Raw genomic sequence first — 24,988 nt, 5'->3', positions numbered from 1 at the left:
CACGTAGAAACACTGAAATGTCACCCAGGATTTGGAGTTATTTAACGTTGATGGGAAATGACAAGGAATCATTGTTTATAAAAATGTCAGGCCTCGAAGAGTCAGGAAGGGAGGCTTTTCTGGAGTCTATAAGCAAGAAGCAGAGTATGTGGCAGTTACTGATTGGTTCTTTCTTTCTTTCTTTTTTTTTTTTTTTGTCTTTTTCATTTTTATCGGTACCAGGGATTGAACTCACAACTGCCAGCTTGCAAGGCAGGCGCTTATGCCGCTGAGCTAAATCCCCCTACTGATTGGTTCTTATGACATACATCATAATGCCCTGCCATGCAGCATGATGATCAGCTGTTTCTAGGAAACAGAAGTAACAGGAACTGTAACAGGAGCTATAACAGGAAGTAAACTGGGATTATCTGGGAAACTAAGAGAAACTGAAGTATGTTGTCTGGGGGGGGGTGCACATTTTCTGTTACAATACAGCAAAATCAACTTCTTTGTACACAGTGCTATGAATTTTAGCATCTGTATAGATTCAAGTAACTACCATAATCAGGATACAAAACTTCCATCACTGCTAGAGACAGTTTGTAAAAACACCTTTATGGAGATATAATCCCTATACTATAAAGTTCATCATTCAAGGTATATTAAATGTTGGAATATTTGTAGTATTGTGCAGCTGTCACTTTGCTAATTTCAGAACATTTCATCATTATAAGAAGAAACTTCAAGCTTATTAGTGATCATTTTTCATTCCTGTCTGTCCAGCCTCTGACAACAACTAATCCACTTTCTATTGTTACATATTTACCCATTTTGTTTTTCATGTAAATAGAATCATGCAGTACTTAGCCTTTTGTGACTAGCTTTTTAGTGTAATGTTTTCAGAGCTCAGACATGTTGTAGCATGTATCAATATTTTATTCCTCTTTATAACCCAATGATATCTCCTTTATATGGATATGACATACTTTGTTTACCCATTCATCCCTGGATGGACACTTGGGTTCTCAACTTTTACATACTATGAACAATATTGGTCTCATACACAAGTGTTTGTGTAACAAATTTTTCCATTCTCATAAATACCTGGAAGTTGTTCAATCATATGGTAATTCTGTTGAAAATCTTGATGAACTGCCAAACTATTCTGCAAAGTAACTACATTGTTTTACATTTTAATCTGCTATTTCTGGGTATGATGGCACATGCCTGTAATACCAGCACTCAGGAGGCTGAGGCAGGAGGATAACCTTGAGTTTGAGGCCAGACTGGGCTACATGGTGAGTTCAAGCCAGCCTGAACTACTTAGTGAGACCCTGACTCAGAAAGACCAAAAAAAAGATCAATCTGCTATGTATGAGAGCCCTAACTTCTCTATATTCTAATCAGTGCTTATTATCTCTTATTATTTCTGACTGGCTGTTTTGATTTAAATTTCCTTTAGACTAACACTATTGGGTATGTTTTAATGTACTTATTGGCTACTTGTCTATCTTCTTTGGAGAAATGTCTTAGTCTTTTGTCATTTGGTGATTGACTCGCGTCTTTTTTTTTGTCTTTTGAGACAGGGTCTTGCTATGCAGTTCAGGCTGGCCTTGAGCTCACTTTGTAGCCCAGGCTGGTCTTGAACTCGCAATGATCCTCCTGCCTCAGCCTCCCGAGTGCTGGGATTACAGGCATGAGCCACCATGCCCAGCTGATTTGTGTCATTATTATTATTATTATTATTATTATTTTCTGAGTACTGGGATTACAGGCATGTGTCACCATGCCTGGCCTGCATTTATGTAAGAGTCTTTCGTAAATTATAGGTATAATTACCTTACCAGATCCATAATTTGCAAATATTTTTTCCCATTCCCTGGGTTGTCTTCATGGATTGTCTTTTCCCTTTCTTGATGATACTCTTTGAAGTACAAAAGTTCTAATTTTAATCTTGTCTCATTTATTTTTTTATTTAGTTGCTTGTGCTTTTGGTGCCATATTTGAGGAGCCATTGCCTAATCCCTGGCCACAAAGATTTTGTCCCATGTTTTCTTAGGGTCTTATAGTTTTAGCTCTTACATTTGGATGTATAATGTACTTTGGATTAATATTTGCATACTTTTTTTTGGTACCAAGGATTGAACTCATGACCTTGTGCTTGCCAGGTGGGTGCTTATGTCACTGAGCTAAATCCCTGGTCCTTGTATATGGTTTGAATAGAAATTCAGATTCATTTTGTTCATTCAGGATATCTATTCTTACACATCCTGTCTAGCACATTTGCTAAATAGATTGTTCTTTCCTAATTATATTGTTTTCACACTTTTGTCAGGAATCAACTGACTATAAGTGTTAGGACTTATTTGTGAATTTTCAAGTCTATTCCATTTATCTATATTTCTGTATTTATAACAGTACCATAATATTCCCATTGTTGTACTTTGCATAAGTTTTGAAATTAAGAAGTGAGAATCCTCTAATTTTGTTCTATTTTTCAAGATTGTTTTGGGTATTTGGGGCTCCTTGAATTAACATATTTTAGGATTTTAGGACCAGCTTGTTGATTCCTGCATCAAAAGCAACTGAGATTTGACCGAGTTTCTATATCGATTCTATATCGGTTTACTGTTTGAAAATACTGAGTCTTCTAATACAGGAATATGAGTTATTTTCCATTTTTGAATTTCTTTCAAAATATTGTACAGGTTTCAATATGTCTTACACTTTTTCTTTTCTTTTTTTGGTATTGGGGATCGAACTCACAACCTCGCATTTGCCAGGCAGGCACTCACTAGTACTGAGCTAAATCCTCAGCCTGTCTTACACTTTTTTGGTTAAATTTTTTCCTAAGTGTGATGTTGTAACAGAATGGAATTGTTTCTTTCACTTTCATTTCATTTTTATATTGTTTACTTCTGATATATAAGTGCACAGTTGATTTTTACTTGTTGAGCTTGTGTCCTGTTCTACAGGAAGTTTTGACAACCCTGGGATTCAGAGGAGACTTAGCAATAGGGCCAGGAGAGGCTTCTAGTGCATGTCATCTGGGCAGATGCATGAGTGACAGAACTGTCACTTACACCCACAGTGTTATTTAATGTACACGAAGCTTTCCTTGGCTCTAATGACAAAAGAGACCAGAGTTCTCACCATGACACTGAAATTCTAGACGGCTGGGGTCTTGGGCACCACTCAGCCCCATCCTTCACCCTGTGTCCTCCAGCGTCCTCTGTTTCAACCTTCTCTCAATCATGGGTTTCTTTCTGCCTCAGAGTCCTGTGCTTGGTCATTACCCTGCCTCATACAAGCAGTGGAAAAGGTAGTTTTCTTCCTTTTGGAAAAATGTATTTTCTGGTGTTTGTAAATTTCTGTCTCTCCTGCTAATAATTCTTTTTTTTTTTTTTTTTGCCTCTGTGTCATCAGCATCTCTAACTGGAATGGATTAACTGAGGGTCAGGCCCTGGTCTCAGTGACACATTTTTACATATTAGTAAACTAAAGCTTACCTAGGTAAAGCAGCCCCAGTTCACATAGCTGGCAGGTGGTGGAGTCGTGATTCTACTGAGATCAGTATGAAGGTTTTAGATTTTTTTTGTATTGTGAATTGAACTCAGGACCTTGTGCTTGCCAGGAGGTGCTTATGCCACTGAGATATATTCCTGGCCCAGTTTTAGAATTTAAAATAACCCTCCAAGAGAGAAGTGTCATCTCTTAATTTGTTTTCCAGTGCAGACTTTTCAAAAACTGCAGAAGGCCAAGGAGATTCTGACCAATGAAGAGAGCCGAGCCCGCTATGACCACTGGCGAAGGAGCCAGATAGCAGTGCCATTCCAGCAGTGGGAAGCTTTGACTGACTCCATGAAAACGGTGGGTTTCTCTGTGGGGAGGATGTGAACGGTTGCTCGTGGAGTGGACTCATGGATTAAAGACAAAGACCAAGAAGTTGGTAGAATCTGGGTATAACTCAATGCTCACAAAATCCTGTGAGAGGAAATTCAGAGCAGACACAATGATTCAGTGCCAGAAAAGCCTGTGACTATGTGTTTTCCAGTCTGTTTGCCTGTTGGTGTCAGTAGCTATACTCATAATTTATACCTCATTTTATGAGCTCTGATAGGTGTGCTTCTCAAGTATGCTACAGTGTGGACTTGAGAAGTATGTATTTCAGGGTATAGTTGCTCATATACTGAATTTTGGACCTTTTTTGTTTCTCAAAAACTCACTGTATAGCCCAGGCTGGCTTTGAACTCATGGCAATCCTCTTGCTTCAGCCTCCTGAGTGCTGGAGGTACAGCTGTGTGCCACCATGCCTGGCTTTCATCTTTTTCTTGTTTGTATCAGTTTGTTCTTTTTTCAAAGCTTATAAATCTATTTAAAAAGCATGGTCTAATTAGTTGAAGAAAGCTGTAAATTTTTCTCTTGCACATTCTGGTGAAAAAATTATTGGTTTTAGGAAACCATTGTGTTACCGTTCTTCATGCCATTGAAAAATGAGATATCAAAATAATCCTTATGTCCAGGTGTAGTAGTGCATGCTTGAATCTCAACACTTGGGAGACAGAGAATCACCGTGAGTTCGAGATCTGCCTGAGGGACATAGTGAGTTCAAGGCCAGCATGAACTACATAGCAAGACACTGTCTCAAAACAAGACAAAATGAAACACCAAAAAAAAAAAAAAATCATTATAAGGGCTATGGAATGAAGGCCTGGTGACATATAATCCCAGCCCTCTGAGAGCCCAAAGCAGGAGGAGGACAATTTTATGCCAAGCCTGAGCAACTTAGTGATTTAGCAAGGCTCTGTCTCAAAATAAAAAATACAAAAAGGGCAAAGAATATAGCTAAGTGCAATTGCCTTGGATTCAGTACCCAGTATTTGAAAAAAAAAAAAAAAAAAAAAAAGGATCTGTGGGTGTAGCACATGGTCAGCAAATCCCTTGGTCCAATCCTTAGCACCCAAATAAACAAATAAGTCATTGTAATTGCTTTGTTGATATCAATTATTCTATATTATAGAGAAATGTTTCAAAATTTCTATTATCTTAGGCATTGTTTATTACCCAGATTCTATTTGTTAGAACATTGTTTTATGACTTGAGGCTCTGAATATAGAACTCTCCTTCCAGGTAAGTCTTCAGGGACACTTGTTAGAATTAGTCTATAAAGTGACTCACATGCCTGCCTTTCAGGGTACATTTAGATTTCCTTCTTCACAGTTTTTGTTTTAAGACTTGTGGAGCTTGTTTGTAAAAGACCTGTCAGTACTGAGGGATGATCTTTAAAATAATGGGAAGATCAAAGCAAAACTCTCAAATTACAGGTTTAAAGCCATTCATCATAAAATGTAAACTGGTTTCTTTGTCTCATTTTTGAAAAGTGTGTGCTCGTATGAATTTGCTTAAGGTGGGTAAATTACTTATGAGGTACTGAGCATACTGTTACGGTTTAGATCTATAATGTTCTCCAGAGCCTCGTGTATTTGGGAGCTGATTGCATCATGGAGCTGTACTCATCAGTGGGTTCATGCATTGATGGGCTTATTAGCTAAATGTGCTCTTAGGAGATGGGGACTGGTTGGAGGTGCTTCCCTTCAAGTCTGACCTGGAAGGGTGATGTGTTCTCCTTCCTGGTTCTTCCCTTGTCCCTGGTTCTTCTCTGTTCTCTCTGATTCCTGGCTGCCACGAGTTGAGTAGCTTTCCCCTGCCAGGCCTTCCACCCTGCCATTTCTGTCTTAGAGTCAGCCAGCTATATACTGGGACTTGAACCAAAACAAACCTCTCCTTTAAGTTGCAGGTAGGGGGTATTTTGTACCAGCAATGGAAAAGTGACTAAGGCATATGTGATTACTGAGTATATACACAAAGTAACTGCAGGGACTTCTTCAAAAAATATTGATCTGACTCCACATATTCAGAAATATGTCTCTTTTCTTTTTCTCTGTGTCTATCCATAATTCTCTTGTTGGTACTAGCTAAATAAACATTGTCCCGCCAGTGCTATATAACCATATTTCTAGTTTTCTCAGGATGGCACACTGTAATTTGCCACTGAATTAGTGACCCTTTTCTTCTGATTTGTAGCCCATTTTTTCTTGGTGATCCACTTAACTGCGTCACTTATTTTTTAATGGCTAATATTGCTTTAACTGTGGATTAAAAAAAGATCCAAATATCTGCTTTAATTTATATTGCCAGTGTCTTTCCATTTAGTACTAATTTCCTATCTCCAAACACATCATTTCTACTTTGAGTTTAGCTTAGCTATGACTGTTCGAGGTCTTGCAATAATTACATTTAGATCTTACTGGCTTCATCATCTGTGTTGTCAGCAAAGTTGAAGTAGTATGCTGGGCTAGCATTTCATTTCAAATTTATTTTTATTAGTGTTACAAAAATGATGAGCTGCATATCTCTGCTTTAAAATTTGTGGTGACTTTTTTCTTCACCCAATTTTCTTTGCTTCTTGCTTCTGACAGTCTGTTGCTGACTTCTTTTGTTTTTCTTCCTCAGTGGGCTTGGAATCCCTTATACTGAGTTTCACTGCATCTGTCTTAGCCACTTTCCCCATTGCTGAGACACAATACCTGATACCCACAACTTGAAGGAGAGGCTTATTTGGACTCAGAGTACAGTCCATGGTCAGCTGGCTCCAAGGCAGGATGGCATGGCAGAGGGGAATGGTGCAGAGAAAGCTGCTTACATCCTAGCAGTCAGGAAGCAGAGTGCTCACAGGGAGTAGCCAGGGAGTGACCTACACTCTTCCAGGTCAAGTCCCCGGTGACTTCGCTTCTGACCAGGCCCTGCTTCCAAATACCAAGCCAGCTGCAGAGCCCCCATAACCCAATCACCTTCCACAGGCTACTTCCTCTGAACACACAATACTTTGGGGGGATATACAGGATCTGTATACCATTCAGTAGATTTTCTTCTCTTTCTTTTCTAATCCTAAAAGTGATCCTTTTGCCTCAGCCACCTGAGTATTCATACTGTTGGTGCTGGCCATTGCATCTAGCTTCTTTGGTAACATTTAAACTGTCATTTTCTCTCTGTGTGTATTTCATTTATTTGTTATATTCATACTTTGATGAAATCAATAATAATTATCCTAGATAGCGCTGTTTGTTACCTAATAAGGCATTGTCTATTTTTGGTAGATAAACATCAGATTTAGGGTTTTGGGATTAGTTATAGACAGTAAAATGTTGTAACTTTAGGATTTGAGTTTCAGATGATGTTTGTCTAAAACACACCTGCATGTTCATGTGCCCTGCACATATATAGATGACTAAATCTCATCAAATCTCTTCCCTTCCACATCATTAATCTTGTGTTTCTGCTTTTTATTTAAACAGTATAATCCCTCTGGAAGGAAACATTGATTGGGAGCACAAGGCCCACCCTAAAGGCAAGACAAACCACAGGGCAGCTGGGCAGCAGCACACACACAGGCTCTGGTCTACACACACAGCTTGCTTCTCCTCGTGGGGAATTCTTCCAGCAAGTCTCAGCCTTAGAGTGACACAAGTGATGAAACTGTAACGGATACTTTTCTCTGTTAACTAGCTATTTATTTCTTTTTCTAGAAGATCCTTCTGATAGTTTCATTTGTAATACATTATGAGAATTCACCCAGGTCAATGAACATTCCAGCAATATACATTTAGACATGTGTTGGTTGAAGGCAAGACTGTGGGAGAAGGTTTTCAGTGATTCCAGCCTTTGGAATCCTGAGACAGCTTGAAAACAAGAGACCTTTCTAGCTCTAAGAATGTAGGGAAATTAGTCTGCGCCATTCTGGGTATGAATGACTCTCTCTCTGTTTTCAAAATATGTGTCAGAATGGCATGAGGAGGGCTTCTGAAAAGTGGTTACAGCAGAGCCACGGTCAAAATGAAGCTCTTAAGACAAATATCATAAGCTGATAAAAATATTGCTGTCATATCATTTGCTATAAATGATATAAGGAGTCAATAGAAATACATTCTTGGTGAATTGTTTGACAAACTGATTGTTCATGGGGTGCCATTTGGGGCTTCCCATCACCCTATGTCATCCCATGTCTATTGATTGTTTCTGGGTTCCCGCTGGGTGAGGTGACTTTGGGATGAGTCCAGTTGACCACAGACTACAAGGAAGTTTCCTACTGGGCCCACATGGCCACAATTTCTCTAACCAGATGGGAAACAGTGTGCAATCCAGCACCTTCTGGGCCTGTTTGAAAGGCAATCTGTGTTAATTGGATATTATCCAAAAGCAGGCCAGAAATCACTCCTGGAGATCCAGGATGAAAGTAACCAGTTGATTTTGCATAGTTACTCAGCTCAGCTATGGCACTTCTGAGTCGACTGCTTTTTTCTTTTCTATTTGTTGCAATGTTTAACCTCTTATGTATAAAAACAAAATTATTTGCTAGTGCTGACCAAAGTTTGAATGTTGGAGAATAACTCCTGAAAGAAGGGCAGGAGGGAAAGGGACAGGGAGAGGAAGAGGCTCATTAAAGAAAGCTGGCAAACAAGGTAATTATGAAGGTGGACTAATAAAATACCAGGTTCACAGACTTCCGGATTAGTGGCCTTTGTATCTGAGCTTGCTTTCATATGCTGTTAGCTTGCGTCATGCACACACTGACTTTCTGCCTTGTGCTGTACATTATTTTGCTGTACAGATTCTCCCTTTCCTAGTCTCCTTTTTAGTCTGTATCAACGATCACTTTGGCCCACTCTGTTGAGATGCATCACTATGCCACAGATTAGTTCGTCTGATGTGAAATGGTGTTCTGTGCATCCAGCGCCTTTGTGGAGTCCAGCAGTCTGTGAACACAGAGTGAGTGATCTGAAGGCTGCTGCACGGGCTGTTCTGCATTGCTCTTGCATTCAATCTTTGATTAAACTGCAAAGCATGACACGTTCCTGTATATGAAGTTAGATACAGTTTGAGTTTCTCTTCTGCATATTTATATAATTGGGATCAGCAGATACCAAAATCTGATGATAAAATGTTTTATTCTGATTTACTCTCAAAGAGGACAGGTGAGCAAGGCTACTGCCTCAGAATATCTTCTCACTGGGGGCTTTCAAAGCATTTATTGTAAGTCATTAATCCTCTTTGCTTATCTACAGCAGGCTGTGGCACTTTGATTTCAAGAGAGAAACATCATGTAAGGCCACTTGGTCAACTTGTGATGCTTTCAGTTCACATTTTTAGCTCTCTGGGTCTTAAATTATTGAACTCTTTTACTCTCTTTTTCCATTAGCTTCCTAATAGCCTTTTCCCTCCACGGAGAAAGCCAGTTGCCAGCCTTTTCTACTGCAGGCACACGCAAAAAACCAAAACACAACTGCAAGCCTCACTACCCCACGGAAAACAGCCAGAATTATGTAGAGGATTAAATCACCAGGAAAGCAATCATCCCAATCATTTAGACACAGTTCTTGGATATTAGGTTTCTAGGGACAGTTTTCAAGGACTTGGTTTCTTTTGTAGAAGTATAAAAATTATACTAGAAGTCCATAAATAATGACCAACACTGTTGATACATAGATCTTGATTTTTTAATTATAAATTAATGATGTAATAGTTAACACACTATTGTTATAAGACCAAAATAGTACAGTAAGACATATGATAAAAATGTACCCATTTTTGTTCCAAGCCCCACATCTACTTCCCTCTCCTAGAAATAACCACCATTATAATTTTTTTTTTCTTTTTGTTTTTTCCGGTACTGGGGATTGAACTCACCACTGCCTGCTTGCAAGGCAGGTGCTTATGCCACTGAGCTAAATCCCCAGCCCCAAGTATTGATTAATATTTATGTGCTTACTTTGTCAGTCAATGCACTGGGCTGTCAGAGGTAAGAAAGATCTGATGCTGGAAGAATCTGACCAGACCCATACCAAGAAGATTAAAAATGAAGAAGGGAAAGAACAAGGAGAAATAAAGGAAGAGGAACTGGGTTCAACCACAGAGAAAATGAAGCAAAAAGAATCTGAGTCCCTTGAGAAGTCAGTCTGTCCACAAAATGCAGATTCTCCAAGTAAGTCATGTCATACAACTTTGCAGAACAGAGGAGGTCTGAAACCAAAGTCCTTACGTGGTACTGTGTTTATTTGCAACCTTCTCCAATCTGCACAGTGGGTCAAACACAAGGGTTGGTTTAGCATCTTAAGAGATTTTGAGCAACTGGGAGTGGTGATACAAACCTTTAACTCAGAGGCTGAGATGGGAGGATTCTGCGTCAGCATTAACACAGAAAATGGAAAATACATTACTCTGGAGGGAAACCTGTGATGTTTCTCAGAATATCTTTTGCTTTATTGAAACAACACTAGTTAACATTTACTGAATGTTTGCTTATGTGCAAAGATACTGACTTTATTACCTCATTTAATTTAAATTTTGCATGTATTAATTTTTTAAGTCCTCACTAGAAACTTAGGAGATTGCTGTTACTATTAGTGTTCTTACTTTACAGATGAGCACACTAACACCTGGAGAGGTTGAGTGTTAGCTCTGGGCTAATACAGCTTAACTGTGGCAAGGCAGGGCTTTGAACAGAGGCAGTGTGCCTCAGAGTCCATGTCCCAAGATACTACATTACCCTGCAGTGACTCTTCATCTGGAAGTAGCATTATCTAGTCTGCATCATTTATAGATCCATTGAGGCAGGGTGTTACAGAAGTTTAACTCCTGGATCCCAAGCGTCACTACCTGTGTCCACATTCTAGCTCAAGTACTTATTATCTGTCACTTAGCAAAAGTTGTCTATTTCTCTAGACCTTGGTTTCCTCATCTATAAAATGGATATTATAATAATAACCTCTTCACAGAGTTACCATGAGGATTAAATGGGGAGATTCAATCAAAGTGCTCAGCATAGTGATTGGTTTGCCTGTAGCAGGCTGTGTTTGTCAGCTTTCTTTTTGCTGAGACTCTGTGTGTAACACCCACAACTTGGAGGAGAGGTTTAATTTGCTCTCAGTTTTAGTTCATGGTTGACTGACTCCAAGATGGGGACATCATGGCAGAGGGGCAGAGCAAAGCTGCTTAGTTTGTAGAGGCCAGGAGACCTGAGAGGAACAACTGAGCGACCATGTAAAGTACCCAAGACCACACTTCCGTAACACCCTCACTCACCCAGGAGTGTGCTCCACTGATCTGCTAAGCGGTTCTTAATCCAGTGATGAAATGGATACATCAGGATTAGTGCTCACACAGGCTTTGGAGAAGTGTTGGCTGCTGCTGTTTTCTGGTTTGTCTGGCCCCCACACTGTCAATAGTTTGGGTGTCTTGTATACATACTCTGCAACGTACTTCAAGTTCTTTCTTGTTGATTCTTGGGGTTGTGAGGCAGTACCCCATTAAAATTTTGCCTTTGAGTAAAAAGTTCCTGAATACTCTTGAACACTTGTTTGAAAAGAAGGTAATTAGATAGCTTGTGGTGATTGAAGTCTTGGTAGAAAGACTGTCACTTCAAATTTCTTTTTGGGGAGAACTTTTACATAATTGGTAGTTGCTAGGAATAAGGATTCTTAAAGAGTTTGATTCAGGTGTCTCTGCTAGTTACCCAAGAGACCTCGATAGTGTTGTCACCTTTATTGCACAATGGTCACAGTGGTTAAATGATAACGAACTTGATCAAAGCAGAAGACTGCATTTCACAAAACAGTGTTTTAAGTAAGCACACATATACAAACATGTCTCCTGCTGCCCTCCCCACTGTATGCACAAACAGGCAAATGTGCCAACGTTTCCCCTCCCAGCCCTGGAATGTTCAGTTCTGTGTACCTTGAGCCCCCAGTCTCTCTGTTTCAGTTAGATTTATTTGTTTATTTTTGTGGTACTGGGAGTTGAACCCAGGGTCTTCACACGGAGCTAGGTCCTCAGACCTTGTCTGTTTCATATTTGAGACAGGGTCTCAGTAAGTCACTAAGTTGCTCAATGTGGGTTCAAACTTGCAATCCTTCTGCCTCAGTTTCCTAGAGTGCTGAGATTACAAGTGTGTGCTGCCACTCTGGCTTCCAGTCAGATTTTCACAAGACCTTATCCATTATTACGAGGACGGGGAGGAGGAGCTGGGCACTGCAGAAACTCAGGAGTGGGTACTAAGGCCGCACTCGCACCTCTCTCAAGATTCTGTGGAATTTTCTATTTTTAAATAGTTATTTTGGTATTTTAAAAAGCCAAACAGTATGAGTTCATCAGTGAAAAGAAAAATTAAAAAATCGCAGACAGACAGTAACTTGGTGTGTATCACAGTCTCCCATCCTCCTCTGCTCCACTTCCTGTGTCAGCCTTTACTGGTGCTCAGGCGTGTCTCTTTCTATATCATGCTCTAGGCTAATCCAGTTCTATTTTCACCCTTAGGAGAAACTCAAAGAAAAGGTTATGTTGTGCACATGCTTGTGTATTACACAGCAGTCAAGCCAGCGTTAGAGTCAGATCTGGGATTTCCACTGACGAGATATATGATGTGGGGCAAGCTGGTTAAGCCCTGAGGATCTGAGTTTTATCTGTATAATGATTGAAATATTAGTGTGTACCTTGTGATGTCTTGTTGAGGAGAAAATAATTTATGTAAAATATTTAGATTAGTGCCAGCCACACGGTAAGTGCTTTTATGTGAGTGTGGGTGTGTGCGTGTGTGTGTGTGCATGTATGTTAGCTCATATTACTACCGGTCTTGTCCTGACCTAGTCTCACATTCATAAGCAATTTGTCCTTCTTAATGTCTGATAATATTCATAGTGTATGTATATCATCATTTATTTGACCAAATTGTAATGCCAATTTTCATAGGGTATATTCTTACTACAGTATTAAGAAAATGCTGGTAGCTGCCTCTGATAGAACTTCATCATGAAGGATGAGTGTTCATCCTGTTTTCATCACTGTTTAATTATTGGCTGAGGGGCTGGGGATTTAGCTTAGCGACATAAGCACCTGCCTTGCAAGCAGGTGGTTGTGAGTTCAATCCCTGGTACCGATAAAAAGATAAAAAAAAAAAAAATTATTGGCTCTTCTGAGTGTTAGGTCTGAGAGAAGGGGGAGGATGAGAGGAGAGAAGAAGAAGTCCGTGGGAGGAATGGAGCGGAGTGGACGGCCGTGAAAGTAGTGGGCAGCAGTGGCTTTATTCCGGGAATGCGGGGAGGGGCCCCCCCACCACCGGCCCCGGGGCGCAGCATCTCTGCACCCGGGCCGGGCCGTGGTTAACACGGGGAGGGGAGACTGGCGCGCTGGCCGCTGGAATCCGGCGATCTCCTTGGCGATCTCTCTCTCTGGCGAACTCTCTCTGACACGTGGCGTGGGGGAATCTAAATGGCCTAAGCTTAGGGCAGCGCCCTAAGGCCATTAGAGATGCACAGGTATCTCATTGGCGCACAGGTTCTTAAGGATGGGGATATAGGGTTACAATCAAGTCCATAGGGGGCGGGGGGGGGAGGAGTTTAGCTGCACCCTTTTCTGGTTACAGTGTTCAGTCTGAGCCAGCAACTCTTTCATATCCCGTCTTATGGTTATTAGGAAAAGGGGCGAAGATCTCTCTCTGTAACTACTTCCTGCTGGCTGAGGGCGCTGTATTGGGGGTGTAGGGGAGTTTGACGGGATGAAGGTTGATGCCCAGGTAGACACTGATGCCAGGTGTTTTAGCCAGGACAACTTTACTGGTGAATGTACGTGTGTCAGACTGGAAAACCTATGCCATTTACAAACAGGCCCATTTTTATACAGGTCCCAGTCCTAAATCATAAAATGCTTTTATTCCCTTTTAAACTGCCATTCTGGTCTCACATCACTCAGGCCCTAGATCTAACCATCCTTTTGATGCTCATCTCTGCCTTATGACTCACAGGTTGTCATGTTTTGTTGTCCAGTTTGATTCTTAATTTCTTACATTCTGTTAATGATCATTTCTATAGCAGGAGTCCCTAACACGATTGCCTACAGACTCCAACATCATATATACCAGAGACAAGCCTTACCTACCTACCTTTTAACTTTTATGCTTTCATAAGGGGGAGTAAACACCTCTTATAACTTCACTCCTCCTAATCCCACGTTTATTTTTCAGAATTCTGCCTTGCCACCTCAACGTCACCCTGATAAAATACCATCTCAAAACCAAAGTCACCTTCCTATCTACCTCACCTGGGTCCTTAAATATAATAGTGCCATGTCTCCTAATAACATTATGTCTCTTTGTTTTTCCAGTCTGACACACCTACATTCACCAGTAAAGTTGTCCTGGCTAAAACACCTGGCATCAGTGTCTACCTGGGCATCAACCTTCATCCCGTCAAACTCCCCTACACCCCCAATACAGCGCCCTCAGCCAGCAGGAAGTAGTTACAGAGAGAGATCTTCGCCCCTTTTCCTAATAACCATAAGACGGGATATGAAAGAGTTGCTGGCCCAGATGGAACACTGTAACCAGAAAAGGGTGCAGCTAAACTCCTCCCCCCCCCGCCCCCTATGGACTTGATTGTAACCCTATATCCCCATCCTTAAGAACCTGTGCGCCAATGAGATACCTGTGCATCTCTAATGGCCTTAGGGCGCTGCCCTAAGCTTAGGCCATTTAGATTCCCCCACGCCACGTGTCAGAGAGAGTTCGCCAGAGAGAGAGATCGCCAAGGAGATCGCCGGATTCCAGCGGCCAGCGCGCCAGTCTCCCCTCCCCGTGTTAACCACGGCCCGGCCCCGGGTGCAGAGATGCTGCGCCCCAGGGCCGGCGGTGGGGGGGCCCCTCCCCGCATTCCCGGAATAAAGCCACTGCTGCCCACTACTTTCACGGCCGTCCACTCCGCTCCATTCCTCCCACGGACTTCTACCTCTCTCCCTCTCTCTCCTCCGCTCCCTTCTCTCAGACCTAACACTGAGTACTGCCATAAAGTTGGAGTTTGATATATCAAAGTGTAATTGCATATAATTGTAACTTTTATTGCAGTGTAAGTTTTTGTAACATGAACATTTAAGAAATATTATTCACATCAGCCTCATGAAGTCCTGAGTGATCTCTTATATATTACTTTTCAGCATATTTGCTAATTTTCTTCAAGCCTTCCTTGATAATGACTTTGGAGTTTGCCTTATGATGCTTCTTCTGTGATGAGCAGCCACCAAACAGTGGCTATCACATTCTGACTTCATTGGAGCCAGTAAAATATGGATCATGGCACCTGAAAACTGGTGTGCAAGACAGTCTCACTTCTACTTTCTGTTTAAATATATAATAACTATGCCTTCAGATAAGGACAATTCTAGAATTAAATAGTTCTACATAAATCCTGGAATAGCAACTAAAAAATTCAAATGTCGCAGATGCTGTTGGTGAGCTGCCATATCCCACAGGCACCCACCTGCCCAGGCATTGCCAACACTAGGGCCTCTATCACAAGCTTTGAGGCTCTGCCAGAGGCTTTCTCTGGCAGTGAAGTCTGCTTGGCAGCTGATGAGTAGGCGATAGGTGCCAGGGAGTAAACACTCTTTGGATGCAGCTATCACAGCCATGTATAGAAGTGGGAGGCTGGATTCCCCCAGTCCTTTTACCCTTTTTAGGGGATCTTCCCTAAGGGTTGGTGTATTGCATTTCAGGATTTCCAAGTGGGATCAAGGTTCAGTCATTTCAGGGGACAACTTGGTTGATACAGTACTTCCTACAGATCTGTTTCCTGTTCCCATTCCCCTAATCAATGCTTCCTGGGTTCACCTTTGAAATTACTGACTTTAATTTGAATTCTTATCTGGACTTGTATTGGTTACTTTTCTATTGCTGGGACAAATACTTGACATATCCAAGGTAAAGGAGGAGAGATAGAGTTTGGCTCATATTCAGAAGCTTTAGTCCCTGGCCAGCTGACTGTAAGGCGGCAATATCATGGTAGAAGGATGTGATGGGGAAAGCTGCTCACCTCATGGAAGCCAGGAAGCAGAAAGAAAGGGAAAAAGGACAGCATACAAAGACGTGTTCCCCAGTGACTCACTTCATTCATTTAGGCCCCGCTTCCGAGTAAGCCCACTAAACTAGGAGCTCGTCAATAGGTTAATCCACTTGATGAAGTCAGAGCCCTCATGATCCCTTTAGTTCCTAAATCCCATCAGCTGGCAACCAGGTCTTCCACACAGAGAGGCTCTGGGAACATTTTGGGTTCACTATAGAATATGTTTATTTCTAGAGGAACCCAAATCTGAAACTAAACCTGAAACTTTTTTTTCTTTTTCTTTTTGAGTCAGGGTCTTGCTATGCAGTGCAGGCTGACCTGAACTTGCTTATGTAGCCCAGGATGACCTCAAAGTTATGGTGATCCTCCTACCTCCGCCTCCCAATGGCTGGGATTACAGACTTGTGCCACTGTGCCCAGCGCTGAAACTATATGTTTTTAAAAACAAAAAATGGTACTTATGTACTATAGAAAAGTGAGAAAATAATGGCCAACCAAAAGGAAGAAAATTTAACATAATCTTATCACTCATGGCATATCTACAATTGATATTTTGATTTATTCTCATTTAATATTTTAGTACAACTGAATCTAAAAGGAACAAGTCATCCATATATTTTGAGTTTGAGTTTATACGTCGTCAGAAACAATTTCCTTTTCCCTTTATCCCCAAATAGAAATTCTTTGATTTATTTTCTCTGGTTATTCTAAAAAAAAGTACAACCAAATTCTGTTTCCCTGAGATAAACTTTGTAAATTATTCTGTGTCTATTTTTCCCAACTCTGATATTTAATGTTTTTAAATGTCAATGGAAACATATTTTACATAGTTTTTAAAATTGCTTTTTTGCTAGTGGTATTACAAATGTAAAAGAGACACAAACCATACTTTATTGCAGGAAAATAAAGTCTGTATAAACAAGAAGAGTATAAAAATGATAATTACATTTATTTCAACTATCTAAGGATAGCAACTGCTAACATTTTGGTGTACTTCCTTTTATATTTAAGCAATTTATGTAATACCCAAGTAGGTAGTGAATTTAGGAATGAGATCATACCGTGTGAGTTGTTTCCTAATTGTCTATCAGTTATCAATATTTCATGAGCATTTTTTTTATGACAGTACATTAAAAAATATTGGGGCTGGTGTGTGGCTCATTGATAGAGCACATATTTAGCATGTGAAAAGTTCTGGGTTCAGTAACCAGCATACATATAAAAAATTGTTAATAATAATATCAAAGCCTTTTAATTATCTTCCTATTAAATATTTTAACTGCTTTTTGATTAAAAATCATAGTTATAAACTATATCATCATAAATATCCTTATAGTTAAACCCTTGGCCATATCCTTGATTATTTCCTTAGGATGAGTTTTCAGTAGTAGATTTATTGGGTTATGGGCTTATACATCTTAGCAAGTTTGATAAATGATGCCAGCTTGCTGTCCTCAAGAGTTTTATAAATGTATATATTACTAGTCTTCTTCCAGAAGAGAAGGACAGTGACCTTTTCTTTCATTTTCAACAACCATGTTTATTGTAATTTTAAAAATCATATTACTGTAGAATTCAATTGCATGTATTTCTAGAGGTCCTTCATCATTAACCTTTTACTTTTTGAAAAGTTTTGAAAGCTGTGTGAAAATGGTTTCCAATCTCTTTGTGGGTGAAATTGCTAAAACTCTCACCAGTAGAGAGAATGAAACATTTAAACATGTGAGGTTCTCACATATAAATTCATTCCTCTTCACAAGAATTGCAAAGGGTGCTTGAATCAGTCTGTTTCTGTAAAGTATTGATAGTCACATTGAAAGACATGACTTTACCTTTTATGTAGTGCACTGAAATCTCATCTCCAAACTGTTTTACTAAGTCTTGACTTTGCTTACCTCTGATTTAAAACTTTGTTCTCTCTTCTAAAGGTTTCTCAGATATGAACTCCTGGCACTTTCATTTCCGCTGGTCTGGGGATGCCCCTTCGGAACTCCTGAGGAAGTTCAGGAACTACGAGATATAATAATACCCCCTGCTGTCAGAGGGCACCAAGTCCACTGCCTGTGCTCGGCAGCGTCTGCATCTTACAGCTGTCGTGCCTGTGACCTGCTCAGCATTGAGTCCTGTGTTTTTGAACCTATTTTCATGATGTGGCCACGTTTGGTACTGCTTTTGGTGCAGGGCATTGAACCCAGGGCCTTGTTCACACCCTCCCCGCAGCCCCTCAATGTGTGTGTATGTTTTTAAATGTGAACATTTTTAGAAGACTGCTTTCTTTCAATATTGAATAAATTAAAATTCTTACGTCCAAGTAGGTTCTTTGATATGTGTTTTTCTGTTATGCTATTTATAGAAAACTATCTAAAAATTAATCTCTGTATCTAAATATTTTATTGATATACCATGATTTCTGTTTGTTAGTATTGGATATACGAATCATGTTTTCTGACTCTGTAGTTAGGTGAAATGACTTGTGTAAACTCCATGGAGTGAAATAAATAATTTCCCCAAAGTTCAAAGTTGACTGTATTTTTAAAATATTTCAGACAGTTATTTCTATTTTAAGAACTGTAAATTTAAAATGTCATTATTTGAGGAAATGTTACATTTTTAACAAGATTTCTTACATAAGCAAATGATAAAAATTTTTTTAGCAAATGATAAATTTATAAATTATATTCTAACTCTGACGATAGGACTTCTAGGTAACAGAACCTCATTAGGTTGCAATTATTGATGATCATATGTAGTCTGTGATTGTTTTGTACTTTTTGAACAAATGAATGGAAAATTAAGAAGAAAAAAAATGAGGAATCTGGACATGATGGCACATGCCTGTAATCCCAGCCCTATAGGAGGCTGAGACAGAATCTTACAAGTCCAAGCCCAGGCTGGAATTTTAGCAAAACTTTGTCTTAAAATAAAAAATAAAGAGCTGGGCTGCACCTCAGTGTGAATGCCCTGGGCTCATTCCCCAGTACCACAGAACAAAACAAAATAAATTTTAGAGCAGAAGTTCCTCAGTCAGTGACATGGTTTTCACTGGTCTAATAGCAAAATTAGGTAAAGTAAGAACATAGCAAACAGTAATGTCAATATTTATGTCCACAATTCTTATGTTGGAATATTCCCACAGAAATGTATTAGGAGGTACAGCCTTGATTAGGAGGTACAGCCTTGATTAGGAGGTACAACCTTGATTAGGTTGTGAAGTTGGAGCCTTCAAAAATGATGTGTGTGGTTTTAGAAAAAGAGAGAAGGAGAAAGAGAGAGAGAGAAGAAGAAGAAGAAGAAGAAGAAGGAGGAGGAGGAGGAGGAGGAGGAGGAGGAGGAGGAGGAGGAGGAAGAGGAGAAGGAGAAGGAAGGGGAGGAGGAAGAAGAGGAAAACAGAGATAGACAGAGACAGAGGCACATTTCAGAGTACCTTTACCATACCATTAATTCTGCCTTGACATTGGAGTTCCCAGCTTCCAGAACTGTGAGAAATGAATTTCTGTATTCACAGGCAACCCAGATTATGACTTTTATTATAGTAGTTTGACAGTACTTTAAAAAAAAAGCTAAACACTGAGTATAAAGGCTTTGTTACTGATCCAGACTCCTTTTGCCCATCGTACAGAATGCTAATTGCTGGAAAAAGAGTTTCGCTGAAGTGTGTTTATTCGAAAAGCTGCCACAAGTTTGCTTCTGTGATGCTGGAGTGTAGGAGGACCTATGGGATAAAGAAGCTGTCCTGGAGAAAGGTGACAGGAGGTAATCCAGGATCTGATGATCTGTGTGTGGAGTTTTTGGCCCTTGGGTGTGAAGGTCACCCATGGAACCCTTGTGCAGGCCCAAGGGAAGAGTCGATGGATTCAACCAAAGTGATTCTCAAGTCTCTGAAAAGTAACCTACGCAACCAGTAGTCTCAAAACTCACAGATCGGAGTGTTATCAGCAGCAAAGCCAGTACGAGGGTAATAGTATGCCCTTTGGTTGAGGGACCTCCAGAATGCACGATTTTTAAGTCCACTAAAACCACGTAATTAAAAGTTGGTAAAGCTAAAAGATTTATTTAGAGTTTCCTAGGGCTAGCAAGATCTCTTGTTTTTCAGAAATTATGTCCTTTCTACCATCATGGATTCAAATGTGCTTCCTTTAATGAAATGGTCTTGGAATAGTATTGTATTCATTTGCTGGGGCTGCCATAATCAAACAGCATGGACTGGATGGCTTAGCAACATTTCTCAGCAGTTCTAAAGGCTGAAAGTCCAAGATCAAACTGCTAGCAGGTTTTTGTTTTTTATTTTTCCCGCTGAGGCTGCTCTTGGCTTGCAGACAGCCAGCTTTTTGTTATGCCTCATATTGTGTTTTCACTGTTAAATACACAGTCCCGTGGCTTCTTCCTAGAAAACATCAGTCGTATTTGATCAGGGCCACCCTCACGATGTTGTCATTTTTCTTACACTTTTAAAGAATGTTTCTCCAAATAAGGTTATGCTCTGAGGTACTGAGGGGTTGGGGCTTCGATTTGTGGATTTTAGGAATACACTATTCAGTGTCACAAAATATAAGCAATTTTTCCTTTTTTTTTTTTTTTTAAATAGTACAACTTTGAGTTGGTGTCTTTAATTTTATTCACATTTTTTGCCATTTTGTTGAACTCAAAAGTTAGGGCTGCAGTTTTATACAGATTTTTTAAATCAATATTTTACTATTTCAGTAAAACATGGCATAATGTTATTGCCATTTTTGCAAAATTTATTTCAAAAATAGAAAATACATACCAAAATATAGCATACTAATGTTAGAAAGATGAGTTTTTGGGCAACAATTACCTGTTATAATGCCTGCCTGGCTCAGGTAGGCAGCCAACTAAATACTGTATTGAATAATGAGTTTCTAAATCCAATAATCAGAGTTTTATTTCTTTTCTCCCCTCCCTGATTTATAGCATCAATAGCGTTTAATGACTTGCCAAAGGGGAAATGATTCCACTCCCATGAGGCTTCATTTTTGTATTTAAAAAAAATTTTTTTTTTGACTTTTTCCTTTTTATCAGTACCGGGGATCAAACTCACGACTGCCTGCTTGCAAGGCAGGTGCTTATGCCACTGAGCTAAATCCCCAGCCCCTATAAGGCTTCATTTTTATCACACACTAATTTCCCAGTTGTTGACAAAACTGAGTACTCCTCTTGTTTATGTTTCTCTCTCATGATGCTCAAAGCCCCCAAATAAGAAATGTGCAACATCTGTGCTTTATTGGCAGTTTATGGTGGGCCAGGCTCCCACTAAGTACTTTACATACTTGATCCCTCTTAATATAGTAGGAGACTTTTTACCTTTACACACTTGAATACTCAAATTCAACATTTAAGGAGGAAGAAGCCTGCATTTGAATCACACAGTATTTGGATGGAAAGGAGGAGGGAAACATCAATTTTCTGCACAAATTTGTGTGAATTCCCCAGTGTATCCAGCACAAACACAATCAGATGTGTCTAATTGCACATTTTTTTGCGTATCAGGTCTGGAACTCAGAATGTTGAGCTTGCCAGGCAGCTACTGTGCTGCTGAGCTGTATTCCTGACCCCTTAATTGCACAGTTCGAAAGCCACTTCATTTTGTGCTGTGGTTCAACTTCATGTCATAGCAAACAGGTTATAAAAAGATAATTTTACATAAATATTATCAAGATCTTACATCAACACTATGTGGTTAAGCTAATTAGTTTCCCTGATGTTTGATACTGAATGAATAAATGAGGCACATATTTCTTGAGAACATTATCAGGTGATGAATCTTGTTCTAACATTTGTGTAGGATATGAAAATGCTTAAGTTTATATTTCTAGGGGAGTTAATAGCGAAGTAAGACAGGTATGCAAATATCTGCAGGTTAAATCTAGTACACTGACTTAGTTTATATTTGTAGTGTGCTTAGAACATGACAAGTAAGTACTCCATATTAGTATTCTTATCATATTATTATGTGTTTAGTCTTGTGGCTTTCTTGATTTTTTTTTTTTTTTTTGTCTTTTTTGTTTTTATCGGTACCAGGGATCGAACTCACGACTGCCTGCTTGCAAGGCAGGCGCTTATGCCACTGAGCTAAACCCCCAGCCCTTTTTTTTTTTTTTTTTGATTTTTTTTTTTTTTTTGTCTGTCTTGTGGCTTTCTTCAACTCCTTTCTTCCAACTATTCATCTCCAAAGCACTATTTCTAGCATATCTTTCCTTAGATGTGTTATATATTTATACTTACACGTGTTTTTTTTTGAGGCAGGGTCTCTCTATGCAGTTCAGGCTGGCCTGGAGCTCACGTTGTAGCCCAGGCCGGTCTCAAACTCTAGGCGATCCTCCTGCCTCAGCCTTCCGAGTGCTGGGATTACAGGTGTGAGCCACCACGCCCAGCTTACATGTGTTTGTTTAAGTATAAGTGTAGCACATATGCTGTTGTCTACCCTTCATTTAGTTAATACATCTGGAAGATTTTCCAATTTTAGTGTGTAAGTGCTGTGTCATGCTGCATTTTACCTTCTGCATTGAATGCTATTGTGTGCGAGCCATAGTTTGTCCTCTATTGGTGGCTTTTTTTTTTGCAATCATCAAATAGTATTATAACAAAAAGCTTTGTAAAAGTACTTTTCATATGTGAAGTATATCTGTGGGATAAATACCTAGCACTGTAATTTCTGAATCAAAGAGTATGTGCATATAGAAGTTGATTTCTCTATTCTCTCTCTCTCTTTCTCTTTCTCTTTGTCATTTGTCTTTCTGAGATGGGGTCTCACTGTGTAGTTCAGGCTGGCCTCAGACCCACAGTGATCTTTTTGCTTCAGCCTCCTGAGTGCTTGGATTACAGTTGTGCACTGATTATCCTATTCTTAAACATATAACAAACACAATCTGGCAGGTTTCAGTGATCTTAGGGCCATTGAACTGAAAAACCCACAAAACAGTGGTTTTTCTTTGGAATTTTTGCTTTTAGTTTGTTTCACTCTAGGCTAGACTTTGTTGAGCGGCTCACTGTGAAGCACTATGCTTAGGGAACAATTTATCCAGCACCTCACCTAAACACTAATACCAAGGAGAGCTCAAGATATAAAACAATAATAAAAGCAGAGTACACATTTCTTTGGCACCTTCCACAGACAGGAGCACAGAGCCTTTTTTTTTTTCAGTGCTAAGGTTACTTGCCTTCTGGGCATTCTGAAATGTTGAAATATAATTCTGAAACATTTTGTTCTTTAAGTAAAGGGCAACTCAACAAAGCACCTGTAAAAATCCTAGGCAGAGTTCACAATTTCCTATGAATCCAAGTAGCTTCCAGTCCCCCATGATATATATTCCCAGCCTGTCAAAAATAGGCCCCTTGATGAGCACATTAGATCCGTAAAAAAGATCTTGCAGATATTTCTTGTAGAGAAAGAGTGAGGAGGATATAAGATTGTTTTCTTGCTTATGAATTTTCATATCCTTCCCCCGCCCAGATCTGATGGTGATCACAAGATCAGTCACAGCAGTGTCACTCACACGGTTATTGAGAGGGCTCTTTAATTTCCGGGAAGGAAAACACCATTGCTCACTCTCTGCACATCACAGACGAGGTGCTGGGACTTCTGGGGAATCGGTGATGGAGGAAATTATAAAACTGATGCAATTACTGAGAAAATGATGAAATCCCTCACAATGAGAGGCTTCAATTCCCTTCAATTTCAGGTTTTGTGATATGCATCACTGTGGCCCCGTCTTCAGATTAATACTTCTCTCCTGTCTGTCTCATCTCACCTTCACTGTGGGGGAATACTTAGCAATATGCAGCTCATTGCCACCCCTTGTCTTCCCTCTCAGGTTCTGATTCTTCCAAGGTTTGTTCTTTGATTTTTCCTTATATTAATTTGGGAATTTAGTTCACACTGGTAGAGAATCGCCACTTAACCTATTGTGAAACTTAGGGCAAATTAGTTGGGCTTCCTATTTCTGCTACCTGTCACTGGATAAAAATATCTTTCCTTTGTCCAACACAGGATCTTGACAGAGGCTCAGGCTTACCTAATTTAGGACCCTGGTGGGAGCCAGAACAGTGTGGGAACTGGCGAGGATGTGTAAGCTAGTAGGACCTGAGGACTTTGGGGTAGAGAAGTCATAGATAGAGGAGGTCTCTTGTCCAACATTCCTTTCTAATAACTCTTCCTGTCTTATTGTTCTTTTAAATAAAGAAGCAGAAATAGGAACAATTAAGCAGCTGCCTCTGGTCCCAAACACCTGAACTGTACTTTCACTTGCAGCTGACTTTGATGCCTTTCCTGATAGCATCCCACCTCTGAAGACAAAAGTGAATTTCTGCATTAATCATTTTTTAAGCTCCAACAGTAGAGGCTCTAAAAACAGGGCTAATAATAATACTAAAAATAACTCCTACCTTGAACCATTTTTGAATCATTTCCTTGTATTTCTTGTTAGAACCTCACAACCAAGCTTTTCCTTGAGAAATTCTTAGCTCTTACTCTCTTTTAAAATATCATAAAAAATAGAACACCGATTGTGTGTGCGTTTTTGTCTTTTTCCTTTTTATCGGTACTGGGGATCAAACTCACGACTGCCTGCTTGCAAGGCAGGCACTTATGCCACTGAGCTAAATCCCCAGCCCCCTGTATTTTTAAACTATTGGTTCTTGATGTTGGAATTACCCAGGGAACATGGAAATCCTGATTCCTGCCTGTGATATGAAATAGGTATCTAGCCTTTGCCCTTGTTTCCTGATACACAGTTCCTGAAATGCATGGAATCTGCTGTGCTGTGCCTTTTGCATGCAAACAAGAGAACTGGAACTGAAGGCCCTGGATACCTTCAGAGTGGAGACCAGGTTACTGGAAAGACAAAGACGTGCTTAGAAGGTTGGAACTGCGAATTCTACCCTCCAATCTCGGGAAGGAAGAGGGCTGAAGGATGAGTTGATCATCATGGCATAAAATCCTAAAAGATAATATTTGGGGGAGTTATAAGAGGGTCATGTGCTCAGAAAGAGCATGGAAGCTCTGTATCCTTCCCGCATACCCCGCCCAGCGTATCTCTCCCACCTGG

At 39.9% G+C, this 24,988-nt stretch overlaps 1 protein-coding gene across 2 annotated transcripts in view; it reads left to right on the top strand.

Moving 5' to 3' along the window:
• The window catches only part of Dnajc12 (DnaJ heat shock protein family (Hsp40) member C12), a 36,788-nt gene extending 18,346 nt beyond the window's left edge, over positions 1 to 18,442 (top strand). Inside the window, exons 3-5 of one of the 2 annotated variants that reach the window (XR_010044315.1) lie at positions 3,713 to 3,852; positions 7,338 to 8,808; positions 9,817 to 9,958. Coding sequence is in view for 1 of the 2 variants with exons in the window: in XM_003473617.5 (XP_003473665.1) it covers positions 3,713 to 3,852; positions 9,817 to 10,021; positions 17,852 to 17,946 (440 nt within the window). In the remaining variant the exon portion in view is untranslated. Of the gene's footprint in view, positions 1 to 3,712; positions 3,853 to 7,337; positions 8,809 to 9,816; positions 10,022 to 17,851 lie in introns of those variants that run through there. The other variant, XM_003473617.5, reaches the window with a different exon arrangement.
• The last annotated feature ends 6,546 nt before the right edge of the window (positions 18,443 to 24,988 follow it).

Source organism: Cavia porcellus, unplaced genomic scaffold (genome assembly GCF_034190915.1).
Source record: "Cavia porcellus strain 051 isolate PalLab524CR breed Dunkin Hartley unplaced genomic scaffold, mCavPor4.1 scaffold_28, whole genome shotgun sequence".
NCBI lineage: Eukaryota > Metazoa > Chordata > Mammalia > Rodentia > Caviidae > Cavia > Cavia porcellus.
The sequence above is the reverse complement of the archived record's forward strand: the minus strand, read 5'-3'. Positions and strand labels throughout refer to the sequence as shown.